The sequence below is a fragment of the Armigeres subalbatus genome, chromosome 2, assembly GCF_024139115.2.
Source record: "Armigeres subalbatus isolate Guangzhou_Male chromosome 2, GZ_Asu_2, whole genome shotgun sequence".
NCBI lineage: Eukaryota > Metazoa > Arthropoda > Insecta > Diptera > Culicidae > Armigeres > Armigeres subalbatus.
The window spans coordinates 358,624,931-358,641,730 of NC_085140.1; the positions used below are offsets into that span (position 1 = coordinate 358,624,931).

Below are 16,800 nucleotides of genomic sequence, written 5' to 3' on the forward strand. Positions count from 1 at the left end.
TAATTTCTTTTGAAAACCCAAAAGAATTTTGTTCAAAAGCTCGAAGAGATTCCTTTAGTAAACCCAGAAGGACTACGTTCGGGAGTTCACATAATTCTGCGTGGATCCGTACGAACGGATATCTTTTGGGCACCCTAATGGCTTTCGAACGGAATCGTTTAGGGCTTTCGAACGGAATCATTTAGGGCTTCCAAATGGATTTATTTTGGGCTTCTGAATGGAATCTTCTTAGGCTTCAGAAGGGAATCAAAGAATCTTTCCGTCTGCAATTCTAAAAGAATTCTGTTTGGAATTCAAAAAGTAATCCCGATCGGAACCCTAAAATGTGTGGTAAGCGCGGCCGGACTAACACCCAAAAAGGATGCCAGTCCGCGGTGGCTGTGATATAAATTAATCTGATTTCCTCTATGGTTCTTATAAGGAACATGGAAATAATCTATTTAGGCAGACAAACTAGTCCTTCGAGCTCACCACAAAAGCTCCCCTCGGAATTCCTAAATGATACCTTTCGGAACCCATAACGATTTGTTAGAAAACCCAAAATGGTTCAATTAGAAAGCATAACAGGATTCTGTTTGGAAGCCCAAAGTTTTCGAAAACAACAGATGTCTGTAAAAGTCTGGTACTTCAATCAAAAGTCTGTAATCTTTATAGTGTCTATATGCAAGACCAAATGTCTGTATAAATACAGACATGTCCAGGCTATAGACATCCCTATCTAACTCCCTTAGCTTAAAAATAGCCACCATGTCCCGGGCACAGTGTGCAGATAGACCGCTGTCAGTTGCATGAAATGTCAACAATCGTCAACAACACCAATGATTGTAGCTTGATAATTCAAAATATCCACAACAATAAAAGAGCAGGATTTATTTTTAAATTCTGCTCAAGCTTTTCACGGTGAAATAAAAGACAAATTGTTGATCTCCATGTAAGTAAAATCAAAATTGATCATGTAAAATAAGTTTTGAATCAATTAAACTCATTAGTCATATTTAATGAATATTCCCGATTAAAGTTACATATTGAAGAAAGCTGAATTTGGATGTTTTATGATGTTAGGCTTTTTTAGATTTGACGTACGTTGCTCGGCGTTGGTGTTGGTGTTGGCTACGCTAACCATGTGCTCTTAGCATAGGCCTGGACATGTCTGTATAAATACAGACATGTCTGTATGTCTGGCATCCCTGAGAAGCAGTGGGTGTAATAAACTCAAAACTGACAAAAATGATTTATGTACCACTTTCGCTGGCACCGGTTCAGTTATTGAAGAATTTTCTGGAAAATCTCGCTGTCGATCCGGATAAGGAACAATCCAAACGACTGGGCCAGACAGAGCCAGACGACTAACGAGGCGAGTCAGGGTCAAATAGCAGAATCGGTTCCTGTTGAAGCTGATTTTGATCAGGGAGTTGTGAAAGTCACAGCTATAAGGGTTCGTTCACAAATAGCCCAACGCTAAATTTGGCAATCGTAAAACACTTGGACTAACACCCCCTCCCCCTCCGAAGCGTTACGTAATTTGTGAAGAGTTCCTATGATGCTATTGAAAGCTCCTACAAAAACTTTGTATTTGCAGTGGATATTTATTATTATAGCCTTCCAGTACTACTTTGTGCTAAGAGTCATACGAAATAGGCAAGCGGTCTTTTTTGGACAGTAAAGATCAATACAATAAGGCAGTTATTATTTCTGAATAAAATTTATATTTATTGCTTACATTACTTTTATTATATTATATACATTATTTACACCAATAATGAACTTTCAAGTCGCATTATACGTTAATACCGCCATCTTCAACATCCATGCGAATTGCTTGCTTCCTTTCATTATGATCCTTCCCTACACAGCCACCAATGCAGAAGACATTGCAATTATTATTGTAATCTATCTGTTGTGTTTGTGGATATAGCGGCTGTTGTTGCTGCTGCGGCTGCTGCTGTTGCTGAAACCCGGCATCGAGATTGTTCACTTTTCGAACAGATCTCTTCCTGGCGCCCGTTTCGCTAGCAGCAGGTGTTGATTTAGTTTGGTTGTAGCTAAACAGCATCCATAACGGGAATGAAACCCCGCCAGAATGCACTTGCGCTGCCGGATTTGCGTAGGAGGGACTTGCATATTGCTGCGATGGTAACTGCGAGTAGCGCTGAGAGGAACTAGAAGGTTCCAAAGGACAATGCGGATAAAGCGGGCACGGTTGCGGAAGCGGTTGATGAATTTTATATGGATAGGGCACGTATGGACTCGCTTGTTGACTCGTTGCGCAATTGTTCTGTTGCATGTATACCGGTCCATTGTAAATGTGCTGATGTTCATTTCTTACTTTTTGAATGGCAGCCAATGCCTGTTCGACACTCCAATTGGCGAAATAAGGATTCGTGGGATCGATCAGGTTGAGATGAATGTTTGCTTCTAAGGCCTGGTTCATTTGTTCCATTTGCAGTGCGTATTGTTGATAGGGCGTCAACGTTGTGGGTTTTGTTGAGTCCGTCAAACCTTGCCATGGTTCGGAAGTTTTTATCGGTTCTGTGGGTGGTTTTTTTGGTGCCTTAGGCGAAGAGCCTTTTCTTCGATCTGGTTGCACATAGCTATATCGAGGCGAAGAATATGGTGTAGTGTTGTATGAAACGGCTTCAGGAATGCAGTTTATGTTCTGCGGTTTGAATGGAGTATTTTTGAAATCTTCGGTCCAAGCAGAGTAACGGTTCAGGTCATCTGGCCGGTCGCCCACATACAGACAACAGCGTTCGCGATGCTTGTGATCGCAGTGGCTGCAATACGAGGAATCTGGCGTAGAGCTTCGTCCTAGGGGTATGTTCTTATTTTGCTTCAGAAACAAACTTTCCATGCGTAAATCATCCTCAAGGTCTCGAATGTCGACGATGCGTGCATTCAAATCGACCGGACATGGCTGATGGCCGTTGCTGAATCTGTACAGCGGACGAGAAAACTGCACATTAGGAAGCAGATGTTGAATGTCGGCACTATAGTATTGCTCAAATGATCCACGTGGGTTTTGCAGCATTTTGGAGTTCGGTGTCTTCGGCTTTTTCTTGGAAACACTGCACTTTGCTCCCATTAACTGAGAAAGATCTCTGGAAATAAACACTTCGTATTGAATTTGAATACAGACTGGTTGGCTCCACGAATTTTTAGTATCTTTTATATGATAATCTTAAACTTGTTTTATTTACCTATCGTAACGGACAATTATTCTTTTCTTTGCAAACCTAATGTATGTTCTGCCTACAAACGAGCATGGGATGACTTTTTAGTATTTGTTTTACTACGAGGTAGCCTTTAAAAACAAACCCACTTGCTAAGAAGCGTTGTGGTGATGAAAAAAATGAAAATCTGATTGAGGTAGATTTTTTTGCTAACTCTATATTCATTGTTATTAGTTTGACTTCAAATGGATTCATCTTTCAAAAGCAATACCCTACAAATAAAACAAAAAGCTACCTGGTCACTAACATTATGATTACTTTTGAATTCTGGGCTGTTTCCCCCTTCACTCAACTCTGTAGAGCGACTACAACAGTTTCATTTATTATATTGATAAATTATCATTTGTGCGAACTGCCAATTTGATTAAAGGAACAACATGTACCTACATGGCGGCTGAAAAGCCGTAAATTAATACCGGAAAAAAAAAATTTCTTAGAAGAAATAAAAGCTGAAAAAATTGGTCATTGATGAGATATCAATTAAAATGTGTTTGAAAACCTTTTCTCATCTGAGAATGTTTTAACAACTACTTTTTGAGTTCGGTTAAAATAGGCTACCAATGTGTAAGTTGTTTAAGTTTTAAAATTTTTACAAATTTTAGTCTTGATAAAAGTTTAAAAAAAACTCACATTATGATAACTGATTAGATACTTTTTACACCTATTTAAGTGCCCAACAAAAGCCAGCACCGGCGGCAATATTTCTAGTATTTGCCAATCCTTCTATCCGAGTCGGCGATGTCCTACAAAAGAAACGATCATTAGAAACAAAGCACAATTAGATTGAAGCAAACAAAGCTTACACATTCTCCACGCTTCCTAATCCGCAGTTTCCGTGCTCGTTCCAGCCCCATGTATACAGACTCTCTCTAGTCGACGCTATTCCATGCTGCGATCCCAGGCAAAATTTAATTACCTTACCCTCTACATCCAACGCCTTCGGACTATTGTGATCACCATTAACCGCCACACCCAGTTGTCCGTAGTTGTTTCGACCCCATAGGTAAACACGACCGTCGCTCATACGATATCCTGAATGGGACCAGCCCGATTCTAATTGTTCTATGTAATTAGGCTGCTGTTCTTCACTGCAGTAGATGATCCCCTCAGGACTTTGTCCAAATTTGTTATCTCCGAGACATACAATTTGCTTTTGACCCAGTTGAGCAATCAAATGGTTTTCTCCGCTGGCCACATCTGTAACAGGCTCCGAAAATCCCATTTCGTAAAACTCCACTCCTCCGAAGAAAACACTCGACTGTGTTATCTTTTCCTGTTGTAACCATTTTGATTTTCCAAAAAGCATTATTTTCCCCTGATCCGTTAGGACGCAAGTATGTCGTAATCCGAAGCATATTTTTCTTGCCTTGGTACCCCTTGGGAGCGGCAGTTTAGTCGGCACCATAAGATACTTAATTTCTTTGTCCGCCACCTGATGCCATACATTCGAGCCCCACAGATAGACTTCTCCTTCAGGGGAAACAGCTCCCGAAACGTCCCAGCCACAGGCAATCGAATCGAAATCAAACTGACCTACCAGAGTAAACCTACAAACATCTTCCATATGCCCGAGTCCCAATTGGCCGCGATTGTTCCAGCCACTGCTGTATAGGTCGCCGGTGGCATTGACCGTGAGCAACGTGTGACCGCCACCCGCACAGATACTATTAATACGGCTAGGGTCGAACGGGAGGGATTCTACTTTTTGCGGTGTTTCACACATTTCCGATCGGAATCCAAGAGCCAGCTGACCGTGGCTGTTGGCGCCCTATAGAATGTTTTAATCGATGTTAAGAATAGATGCCAAATTTATCGCAAGCCACTTACCCAACAGTACATGGTGGTTCAGTAAATTAGTTGATGATATTTAGAAATAATCTAAATTATCGAAATTCAATTTTTAAACTATATGTATAAACGTATAACACTAAACATAAATCATAAAACTATTCGATTGATAAAATTAATTGAAATGTTTTTAGATTTTGTGACGGCTAACATTTCGAGCAGATTCCAAGAGCAAAATTTCCGTAAGAATAAAAAAGACAATAAGACAACAATTCACAATTCTATCACCATCTTTTTCACTCCCGTTGAACATTAATGTGTGGGTGTGGCCTGTGATTGAGGTGATTTTGTATTTATCATGAAATATTTCGATGAACTGTTTCGTGCATCAGCTGAGGGGAAGTGTAATGCCTGTAACGTCTAACATGATTCCAGAACTGCAGAATTCAGCTACTATTTCGAGCTTTTACATGGAATTAAACGTGAGACCCATTTAAATAAATATTTTAATATTATTTATAAAAATGATAAGCAAAGCATGAGAAACAATCGAAATAATGAAGGAAACTTGCACTTTGAGCGGTGATAAAATGTAACAGAGGAAAGCAGTTTTTGATACGATTGGTCGAAAGCGAAGAAAATTGTCATGTGGCCTATGCCCTTATTTTAGCAAAAGCAAGATTTTTTTTAATACTTTGCTTGGTGTGGCGTGTGGCCTAGACAACAAGGGAGGATTTGTTGTTTCGTCGCTTTCGACTGCTTGTGATACGGATTCATTTTGATCCTGGACTGTATTTGCCGTTTATTCCTGCATTAGCATTCCTGGAAGCAAGTGTTTGCGTAGAAAGAATAAACTTCTTAGTGCGAAGCCGTGAAGTGAAGTATTCTCATATCTGCTAATAACAAGAACTTGTCAGTCACAGCCAATCAACATAATGGCCGAGATGAAGGCGGACATCGACAGTGATGCCGAGCAAAACTATTCTCTTGGCAGCAACGTCGATCCCAAAAACATGCAAGAGCTGACCATCTACGTAAGGGATTCAATCATTTCAAAGAGAATATCCACTAAATTGTTCTTAATTTCAGGTCCAGAATCTCCTTCAGAATGTGCAGGATAAGTTCCAGACCATGTCGGATCAGATTATTTCCCGTATTGACGACATGGGCACCAGGATAGATGACCTCGAGAAGAGCATCGCTGACCTGATGCAGCAGGCCGGCGTCGAAGGAGCTGAGAAGTAAGGGGCAATTTGTTTCCATAGTGGGAGGACGGGAGCTGTACTAAGTAGGAAGTACACTAGGAAGTAATCTGGAATGAGTTAGGTTTATGTTTATTTTATTATGCAAGCATGAGTTGATATCAGACAATCTGCATAGAATTGTCATATTCGTGAGGAAACCAAGTTTCCGAGTAAAATCATCCATATTTTTTTTATTACACCTAATATTACCCCCGTAACACAACATGGGAGGGGAAATCAAACAATCGGTAAGAAGTAAGCCAAAAACCAAGGATACAAATTAAAATATAGAGCACGCAGTAATATCCGGTGTCGCCGTCTCAAAGCTTCATGTTCCGAACGATGCCATTGATCGATTTAATAACGAAAGTTGTCCTGGCGCGGCTGTGGTTAGTTTGATCGATAGGAACTTTCTCTTGAAAAACTTGAATACTCTGTAAATATGTTGGAAGGGTGTGGTAGGATTGTTTATTCGTAGCTAGGGTCAGGTAAATAATTAATCACTTCCGCTATTTTTTTTAGTGCTTCTCATTGCGTTGAACAACGAAACATTCTATCCAATAATCATCAATCTCCATAGTGAGATAAGAATAAAATTTCCAAAACATTTTCTTTATAATTTCAATGAATCAAACAGTCAAATTCCAACTAATTAATTTGTTGATTAAGCGACTTTACTAGAAAAGTACTGCATTAGAACACTGATTAGCATTACGTAGCATGAACATTAGTGATTCTCATGTTTCTATCTTGAAATCACTATCCAGAATGCTATCAGAAATCAGAAATTGGAGACATTTCGATTCCAATCTGAAAAAAAAAACAAAGGCATGAAATTACTACTTCCGGTAACGCAAATTTTTACCGTAGCTATGAAAAACTGAAACTATTGACGTGATGCCTACTCAAAAGAAGTGACACCCTCATAAGTACTTTTTAAAGGTATTCGTTGGTACAAACGCCGACTAGAAGATCCAAATGTGAAAAGATCGTTCGTTGAAGAACTTGGAAACTCGGGAAGCGGATGTTCTGGAAGGTGGCAGCGTAGAAGACCAGTGGCCGGTCATCAAGAACGCCTTTATCGAAACCAGCAAGAACAACCTGGATGAGCTGCACGCTTAGCGAAAACAGTGGATTACTGATGCAACCTGGGGGTGTACTCCCTGGCTAACAGAGGAGAGAAAACCGCAATAACTGGCAATATTCGCCTTTTCTACGATATCTCAGGACGCCCTAGTGGAGCAAGGCCAATTTGAAACGGCCCACCTGACCAGCTAAAAGGAACAACTTCTCTAAGTTTCTACGTCAGGTTAATAATCAACATCTCGACAAGATTCGCCAAGATTACGGCGCATTTCTCGCGTTAAACACGAAGACCCATTCCTTCTGGGGATTGAAGCAGTATGAACTTTAATAAAGTAATAAAAAAGGAGCAAAAAATCTAACAAGGTTCCCGCGCACTAGCAAAGATGCATAAAGCTGACCCATGATATCAGCACAAATGTTGCATTCTGCAATATCTGGAACACCGCGACTTTTCCGGTCGACTGGATGCAACGCGTCCTAAAGAAAGTACCCAAAAAGGGGATCGGATTAGAGATGTCGTAAAATCCCGATTAATCGATTAGTTACTAATCGATTACTCTTGATTCTTGTCGATTATTGAATCGATTAATCATTGTATAGTAATCGATTCAAAATTAATCGATTATCACAACGATGAATCGATTAATCGAAATAATCAATTAATTTTCGACATCCTTATGATGTCGTAAAATTCTGATTAATCGATTAGTAACTAATCGATTACTCACGATTCCTCTCGATTATTGAATCGATTAATCGTTGGGTAATAATCGATTCAAAATTAATCGATTATCACAACGATGAATCGATTAATCGAAGTAATCGATTAATTTGCGACATCTCTAGATCGGATCAGATAGTGTGCGACATCCGACAAGGCATCATGTTACTGTTCATTGTTTTCAAAATTACGTGCAGAGTTATCCTAAATCGGAAACAGAGAGGCTCTTGTTTACAAAAGCAGTTTCGTCCTTTTGAATTGTTGCTTATACAGTCGCCTCTCCACATCTCGATATTGGAGGGACCATCGAGATAAGGAGAGATCGAGAAATGGAAGGAAAATTGAAATGGTTACTAGATCGAAAAAGGCTCGTTGCTACGAAAAACGACAACAAAACAAATGTCATTTCTTGATATCAAAGCGTTTGTTATTGTCCAAAAATGGTCTAGTAGCCTAGAAATTTGATTATATTGACATAGGAAGAGAGAATCCTAAACAAAATATGACCAGAACACATCGAGATATAGAGATATCAAAATATTGAGGTTATCGATTTGTAGAAAGCAAAAATGTATGTAGATTGATGGGACCAAAGAAATCATCGACATAGGGAAAGATATCGAGATGTAGAAAGTCGACTGTAGTTAGAATTGAAGGAAAATCCAACCCCGTACTGCTAACCGTTTTCAATAAAATTGCTCCTAGGATTGTTGAGAAGATTTAAAAAAAATTCCCGTGTGCTTCCCAGTGCATTTTTTTCAAATATCCTTTGATTTCTTCTTCTTCATGCAACCTTTAATCGCCAATAGCAAGAGAAGCTAGCTGCTTAACATCACATTCAGTAGCAGTAGAGTCGGCCCTCCTTAGCCGCGCGGTGAGACGCGCGGCTACAAAGCAAGACCATGCTGAGGATGGCTGGGTTCGATTCCCGGTGCCGGTCTAGGGAGTTTTCGAATAGGAAATTGTTTCGACTCCCCTGGGCATAAAAGTATCATCGTGTTAGCCTCAGGGAATCAATTTTCGGGTAACGCCTAACAATATACTCTTTGTCATCAACAGAGTTTGTTACTGACAAACGCACTTATGCTACGTTTAGACAAGGTAAGTGAATTGAGCAAGTCGCATTAGTGTAGCATTAGCGACAAACCTTTATCCGAACCCGAACACAATATGACAAGAATCAGTTGCCTTGCCTACTCTTATATTTCCGAGAATACCCAGAGGCGCATCCACGTTCCGAGTCGTGGGTAGGACAAATAGAAAAGGCCGATTCGGGCAAAAGTTCTGGTATTAACATTAGCATTAAGCGATTCGCATAAATTCGTAGGTGTTACAAGCGTAGATTGTTGTATGAGATTAGCATCTTCGCTAGAATTCGTTTGAGGTTTTGAAACTGGTAGTGTGGAAGGCATAACAGTTGGAATCGTTTTGGTAGAATACGACAAACAGAGAAAATACTAAGGCATACAGAAAGGACAGGGACGAGCCTGCGATCGAGCCCACGACCTGCTGCTTATAGGCCCAACTAGACCACCGAGCTTGACTCCCATTTGGGCAATCGTTCTAGTGTTAAAAAATCTATGCACATTCTACCTATACTGTCATTGAAAGCATAACCTTCCCATGTTGATATTAAATCCATTTCAATGTGGGAAAGTTATGGTTGCAGTGGCATTCTAAAAACATTGAATCAGGACTTGAAAAGTTCTTGCGGAAACTACTCACATAATTCGAGAGTTAATGTTTCAATTTTTCAAACATTGCTTTTCCAAAAAGCATGACATACAGGAATTCTTACGATTATTGAATATCGTTACAAGATTTCAGCAGAAGTCAAGTTAAGCTAAATTTTAAAATGTGTTTCATTGTGGACTTCTTTGGTTTTGCTACAACTTTGCCTAAAAGTTCGTTGTTTGAATGCCATTTATAACGAATTTATTGCGCTAGTTGTAGTAACTTAGACTAAATGATTAAAATATTGTTCTCATTTAGTAGAAGTTACAGCAACTAGCGCTTTAGCTCCGTTTTTAATGGAAATCAAACAGAGTTTTTTTTAACTTTATTCAAGCGATTTTTCAAAGAGACATTGAGTTTGTCACTTCAAACACCGGTATGTTCTGCGGCGTTGTAGAAAAACCTTCACACTGGACTACCACCATACAGCATATTTTAAAATGTAGCCTCTGGGGTTAGTTATTGACATACTACAAAATGATCGAGCCTATATTACTAAAAGAGCGAAAACATTCTTGATCCCAGAAATCTTTATGATTGTTACTCTGATCGGGGGCAGCAGGGACTATGTCCAAGGGCTTGACGATCCCTCCCAGGCCATCTGCGAGTTGTGGCGCCTGCCTAGGATGTGGTGGGGTTTGACAGTGGGCCCTGTTAAACCTCTATAAAAAGCTGCATGTATCCGCAAGTAGGCTCCGCCAAAGCGACCGTGTGCCGCTCAAAGCGCACAAGCCCAAGTCCTGGTGTTAGGTGGGACGCTAAACAGCCCTGACACGACGGCTCTCCGACGAGACAGGAGGTTTGCGCAGGCCCAATAAGCCGCCTTTAAAAACAACTATTACGAACGACATAGAAGATAATACGACTCGATACAATCGGCAACGACCTAGGCGACGAATAAAGGATCACGAATGGAAGCTTGGAACATGGAACTGCAAGTCGCTAGGCTTCGCAGGTTGCGATAGGATAATCTACGATGAATTACATCCCCGCAACTTCGATGTCGTAGCGCTGCAGGAAATCTGCTGGACAGGACAGAAAGTGTGGAAAAGCGGGCATCGAGCGGCTACCTTCTACCAAAGCTGTGGCACCACCAACGAGCTGGGAACCGGCTTTATAGTGCTGGGAAAGATGCGCCAACGCGTGATTGGGTGGCAGCCAATCAACGCAAGGATGTGCAAGCTGAGGATAAAAGGCCGTTTCTTCAACTATAGCATCATCAACGTGCACTGCCCACACGAAGGGAGATCCGACGACGAGAAAGAAGCGTTCTATGCGCAGCTGGAGCAGACATACGATGGATGCCCACTGCGGGACGTCAAAATCGTCATCGGTGACATGAACGCTCAGGTAGGAAGGGAGGAAATGTATAGACCGGTCATCGGACCGGATAGTCTGCATACCGTATCGAACGACAACGGCCAACGATGCATAAACTTTGCAGCCTCCCGCGGAATGGTAGTCCGAAGCACTTTCTTCCCCTGTAAGAATATCCACAAGGCCACATAGAAATCACCCTATCAAGTAACGGAAAACCAAATCGACCACGTTCTAATCGACGGTAAATTCTTCTCCGACATCACGAACGTACGCACTTACCGCAGTGCGAATATTGAATCCGACCACTACCTCGTCGCAGTATGTCTGCGCTCAAAACTCTCGACGGTGTTCAACACGCGTCAGAGTCGTCCGCCGCGGCTTAACATTGGGCGGCTACAAGACGGTAGACTAGCCCAAGACTACGCGCAGCAGCTGGAAGTGGCACTCCCAACGGAAGAGCAGCTAGGCGCAGCATCTCTTGAAGATGGCTGGAGAGATATTCGATCCGCCATTTGAAGCACCGCAACCGCTGCACTAGGCACGGTGGCTCCGGATCAGAGAAACGACTGGTATGACGGCGAATGTGAGCAGTTAGCTGAGGAGAAGAATGCAGCATGGGCGAGATTGCTGCAACACCGCACGAGGGCGAACGAGGCACGATACAAACGGGCGCGGAACAGACAAAACTCGATTTTCCGGAGGAAAACGCGCCAGCAGGAAGATCGAGACCGTGAAGAGACGGAGGGACTGTACCGCGCTAATAACGCACGAAAGTTCTATGAGAAGTTGAACCGTTCACGTAAGGGCCACGTGCCACAGCCCGATATGTGTAAGGACATAAACGGGAACCTTCTTACGAACGAGCGTGAGGTGATCCAAAGGTGGCGGCAGCACTACGAAGAGCACCTGAATGGCGATATGGCAGACAACGGTGGCGGTATGGTAATGAACCTAGGAGCACGCGCGCAGGACATGCGACTTCCGGCTCCGAATCTCCAGGAAATCCAGGAGGAGATCGGCCGGCTGAAAAACAACAAAGCCCCTGGAGTTGACCAACTACCAGGAGAGCTGTTTAAACACAGTGGTGAGGCAATGGCTAGAGCGCTGCATTGGGTGATTACCAAGGTTTGGGAGGATGAGGTTCTGCCGCAGGAGTGGATGGAAGGTGTCGTGTGTCCCATCTACAAAAAGGGCGATAAGCTGGATTGTAGCAACTACCGCGCAATCACATTGCTGAACGCCGCCTACAAGGTACTCTCCCAAATTTTATGCCGTCGACTAACACCAATTGCAAGGGAGTTCGTGGGGCAGTACCAGGCGGGATTTATGGGTGAACGCTCTACCACAGACCAGGTGTTCGCCATACGTCAGGTATTGCAGAAATGCCGCGAATACAACGTGCCCACACATCATCTATTTATCGACTTCAAAGCCGCATATGATACAATCGATCGGGACCAGCTATGGCAGCTAATGCACGAAAACGAATTTCCGGATAAACTGATACGGTTGATCAAGGCGACGATGGATCGGGTGATGTGCGTAGTTCGAGTTTCAGGGGCATTATCGAGTCCCTTCGAAACCCGTAGAGGGTTACGGCAAGGTGATGGTCTTTCGTGTCTGCTATTCAACATCGCTTTGGAGGGAGTAATACGAAGGGCAGGGATTGACACGAGTGGTACGATTTTCACGAAGTCCGTCCAGTTATTTGGTTTCGCCGACGACATTGATATCATGGCACGTAACTTTGAGAGGATGGAGGAAGCCTACATCAGACTGAAAAGCGAAGCTAAACGGATTGGACTAGTCATCAACACGTCGAAGACGAAGTACATGATAGGAAGAGGCTCAAGAGAGGTCAATGTGAGCCACCCATCACGAGTTTCTATCGGTGGTGACGAAATCGAGGTGGTTGAAGAATTCGTGTACTTGGGCTCACTGGTGACCGCCGATAACGATACCAGCAGAGAAATTCAGAGGCGCATAGTGGCTGGAAATCGTGCGTACTTTGGACTCCGCAAGACGCTCCGATCGAATAGAGTTCGCCGCCGTACCAAACTGACTATCTACAAAACGCTTATAAGACCGGTAGTTCTCTACGGACACGAGACCTGGACGATGCTCGTGGAGGACCAACGCGCACTGGAAGTTTTCGAAAGGAAAGTGTTGCGTACCATCTATGGTGGGTTGCAGATGGCGGACGGTACGTGGAGAAGGCGAATGAACCACGAGTTGCATCAGCTGTTGGGAGAACCATCCATCGTTCACACCGCGAAAATCGGAAGACTGCGGTGGGCCGGGCACCGTAGCCAGAATGTCGGACAGTAATCCGGTGAAAATGGTTCTCGACAACGATCCGACGGGAACAAGAAGGCGAGGTGCACAGCGGGCAAGGTGGATCGATCAGGTGGAGGACGACTTGCGGACCCTCCGCAGACTGCGTGGTTGGCGAAGTGCAGCCATGAACCGAGCTGAATGGAGAAGTCTTTTATGTGCAGCACAGGCCACTCCGGCCTTAGTCTGATGATAAAAATAAATAACTCTGATTAACTTTGAAATCACCATTTGCTAATACACATATTCCTGCCAGCCAATCTATGTACCAAAATTCATCTTACCATAATCATGGGTAGGACAATGCTTTGACTGTCCCACCCAGAAAAAATCATGCGTAGGACATGTCCTACTTGTCCCACCCACTCCCGGCGCCACTGGAGAATACAATGCTAATTTTGTAATCGTTGTTCGATTCTCGAATATTTCCATAAAAGCAGAACTATGACAGCTTCAAACTGAAATTTGCTCTAGAAATAATGCAAAATAACGGGTTGAAAAGTTAGCAACAAGATTGTCTTCTTTTTTGTTGCTGACAAAATTTTTCGAATCTTTGTCATTATTATCTCCGACAAAAACAAAGCTTTGGTAGAATACGACAAACAGAGAAAATACTAAGGCATACAGAAAGGTCAGGGACGAGCCTGCGATCGAGGCCACGACCTGCTGCTTATAGGCCCAACTAGATCACCGAGCTTGTCTCCCATTTGGGCAATTGTTCTAGCGTTGGAAAAATCTATGCACATTCTACCTATACTGTCATTGAAAGCATAACCTTCCCATGTTGATATTAAATCCATTTCAATGTGGGAAAGTTATAATGGCAGTGGCATTCTAAAAACATTGAATCAGGACTTGAAAAGTTCTTGCGGAAACTACTCACATAATTCGAGAGTTAATGTTTCAATTTTTCAAACATTGCTTTTCCAAAAAGCATGACATACAGGAAATCTTACGATTATTGAATATCGTTACAAGTTTTCAGCAGAAGTCAAGTTAAGCTAAATTTTAAAATGTGTTTCATTGTGGACTTCTTTGGTTTTGCTACAACTTTGCCTAAAGTTCGTTGTTTGAATGCCATTTATAACGAATTTATTGCACTAGCTGCAGTAACTTAGACTAAATGATTTAAATATTGTTCTCATTTAGTAGAAGCTACAGCAACTAGCGCTTTTACTTCGTTTTTAGTGGTAATCAAACAGAGTTTTTTTTTAAACTTTATTCAAGCGATTTTTTAAAGAGATATTGAGTTTGTCACTTCAAACACCGGTATGTTCTGCGGCGTTGTAGAAAAACCTTCACACTGGACTACCACCATACAGCATATTTTAAAATGTAGCCTCTGGGGTTAGTTATTGACATACTACAAAATGATCGAGCCTATATTACTAAAAGAGCGAAAACATTCTTGATCCCAGAAATCTTTATGATTGTTACTCTGATCAGGGGCAGCAGGGACTATGTCCAAGGGCTTGACGATCCCTCCCCAGGCCATCTGCGAGTTGTGGCGCCTGCCTAGGATGTGGTGGGGTTTGACAGTGGGCCCTGTTAAACCTCTATAAAAAGCTGCATGTATCCGCAAGTAGGCTCCGCCAAAGCGACCGTGTGCCGCTCAAAGCGCACAAGCCCAAGTCCTGGTGTTAGGTGGGACGCTAAACAGCCCTGACACGACGGCTCTCCGACGAGACAGGAGGTTTGCGCAGGCCCAATAAGCCGCCTTTAAAAACAACTATTACGAACGACATGAAGATAATACGACTCGATACAATCGGCAACGACCTGGGCGACGAATAAAGGATCACGAATGGAAGCTTGGAACATGGAACTGCAAGTCGCTAGGCTTCGCAGGTTGCGATAGGATAATCTACGATGAATTACATCCCCGCAACTTCGATGTCGTAGCGCTGCAGGAAATCTGCTGGACAGGACAGAAAGTGTGGAAAAGCGGGCATCGAGCGGCTACCTTCTACCAAAGCTGTGGCACCACCAACGAGCTGGGAACCGGCTTTATAGTGCTGGGAAAGATGCGCCAACGCGTGATTGGGTGGCAGCCAATCAACGCAAGGATGTGCAAGCTGAGGATAAAAGGCCGTTTCTTCAACTATAGCATCATCAACGTGCACTGCCCACACGAAGGGAGGTCCGACGACGAGAAAGAAGCGTTCTATGCGCAGCTGGAGCAGACATACGATGGATGCCCACTGCGGGACGTCAAAATCGTCATCGGTGACATGAACGCTCAGGTAGGAAGGGAGGAAATGTATAGACCGGTCATCGGACCGGATAGTCTGCATACCGTATCGAACGACAACGGCCAACGATGCATAAACTTTGCAGCCTCCCGCGGAATGGTAGTCCGAAGCACTTTCTTCCCCTGTAAGAATATCCACAAGGCCACATGGAAATCACCTAATCAAGTAACGGAAAACCAAATCGACCACGTTCTAATCGACGGTAAATTCTTCTCCGACATCACGAACGTACGCACTTACCGCAGTGCGAATATTGAATCCGACCACTACCTCGTCGCAGTATGTCTGCGCTCAAAACTCTCGACGGTGTTCAACACGCGTCAGAGTCGTCCGCCGCGGCTTAACATTGGGCGGCTACAAGACGGTAGACTAGCCCAAGACTACGCGCAGCAGCTGGAAGTGGCACTCCCAACGGAAGAGCAGCTAGGCGCAGCATCTCTTGAAGATGGCTGGAGAGATATTCGATCCGCCATTTGAAGCACCGCAACCGCTGCACGGTGTCTCCGGATCAGAGAAACGACTGGTATGACGGCGAATGTGAACAGTTAGTTGAGGAGAAGAATGCAGCATGGGCGAGATTGCTGCAACACCGCACGAGGGCGAACGAGCCACGATACAAACGGGCGCGGAAAAGACAAAACTCGATTTTCCGGAGGAAAAAGCGCCAGCAGGAAGATCGAGACCGTGAAGAGACGGAGGGACTGTACCGCGCTAATAACGCACGAAAGTTCTATGAGAAGTTGAACCGTTCACGTAAGGGCCACGTGCCACAGCCCGATATGTGTAAGGACATAAACGGAACCTTCTTACAGACGAGCGTGAGGTGATCCAAAGGTGGCGGCAGCACTACAAAGAGCACCTGAACGGCGATATGGCAGACAACGGTGGCGGTATGGTAATGAACCTAGGAGCACGCGCGCAGGACATGCGACTTCCGGCTCCGAATCTCCAGGAAATCCAGGAGGAGATCGGCCGGCTGAAAAACAACAAAGCCCCTGGAGTTGACCAACTACCAGGAGAGCTGTTTAAACACAGTGGTGAAGCACTGGCTAGAGCGCTGCATTGGGTGATTACCAAGGTTTGGGAGGATG

At 43.5% G+C, this 16,800-nt stretch overlaps 2 protein-coding genes across 2 annotated transcripts; one reads left to right on the top strand and one right to left on the bottom strand.

Annotated features, from left to right (window-relative positions):
- Nucleotides 1-1,683: 1,683 nt before the first annotated feature.
- On the bottom strand, nt 1,684-5,556 carry LOC134212971 (secretion-regulating guanine nucleotide exchange factor). Its single transcript, XM_062691381.1, has 4 exons — nt 5,058-5,556; nt 4,034-4,998; nt 3,861-3,973; nt 1,684-3,098 (listed from the first exon to the last, which is right to left on the bottom strand). Exons 1-3 carry the CDS (start codon nt 5,067-5,069, stop codon nt 3,892-3,894), a joined length of 1,059 nt encoding a protein of 352 aa, XP_062547365.1. The 5' UTR covers nt 5,070-5,556; the 3' UTR covers nt 1,684-3,098; nt 3,861-3,891.
- Nucleotides 5,557-5,726: 170 nt separating this feature from the next.
- LOC134212972 (heat shock factor-binding protein 1) lies at nt 5,727-6,572 on the top strand. Its single transcript, XM_062691382.1, has 2 exons — nt 5,727-6,052; nt 6,108-6,572. Exons 1-2 carry the CDS (start codon nt 5,954-5,956, stop codon nt 6,261-6,263), a joined length of 255 nt encoding a protein of 84 aa, XP_062547366.1. The 5' UTR covers nt 5,727-5,953; the 3' UTR covers nt 6,264-6,572.
- Nucleotides 6,573-16,800: the final 10,228 nt, after the last annotated feature.

What these genes read in the sequence shown, in the direction of transcription:
- LOC134212971 (XM_062691381.1), bottom strand. An exon ending in TTAGGAAGCGTGGAGAATGT is followed by an intron (nt 3,974 to 4,033) that starts GTAAGCTTTGTT and finishes TTTCTTTTGTAG; the next exon opens with GACATCGCCGACTCGGATAG.
- LOC134212972 (XM_062691382.1), top strand. Translation starts at nt 5,954, where the DNA reads ATGGCCGAGATGAAGGCGGACATCGACAGTGATGCCGAGCAAAACTAT. An exon ending in TGCAAGAGCTGACCATCTAC is followed by an intron (nt 6,053 to 6,107) that starts GTAAGGGATTCA and finishes TCTTAATTTCAG; the next exon opens with GTCCAGAATCTCCTTCAGAA.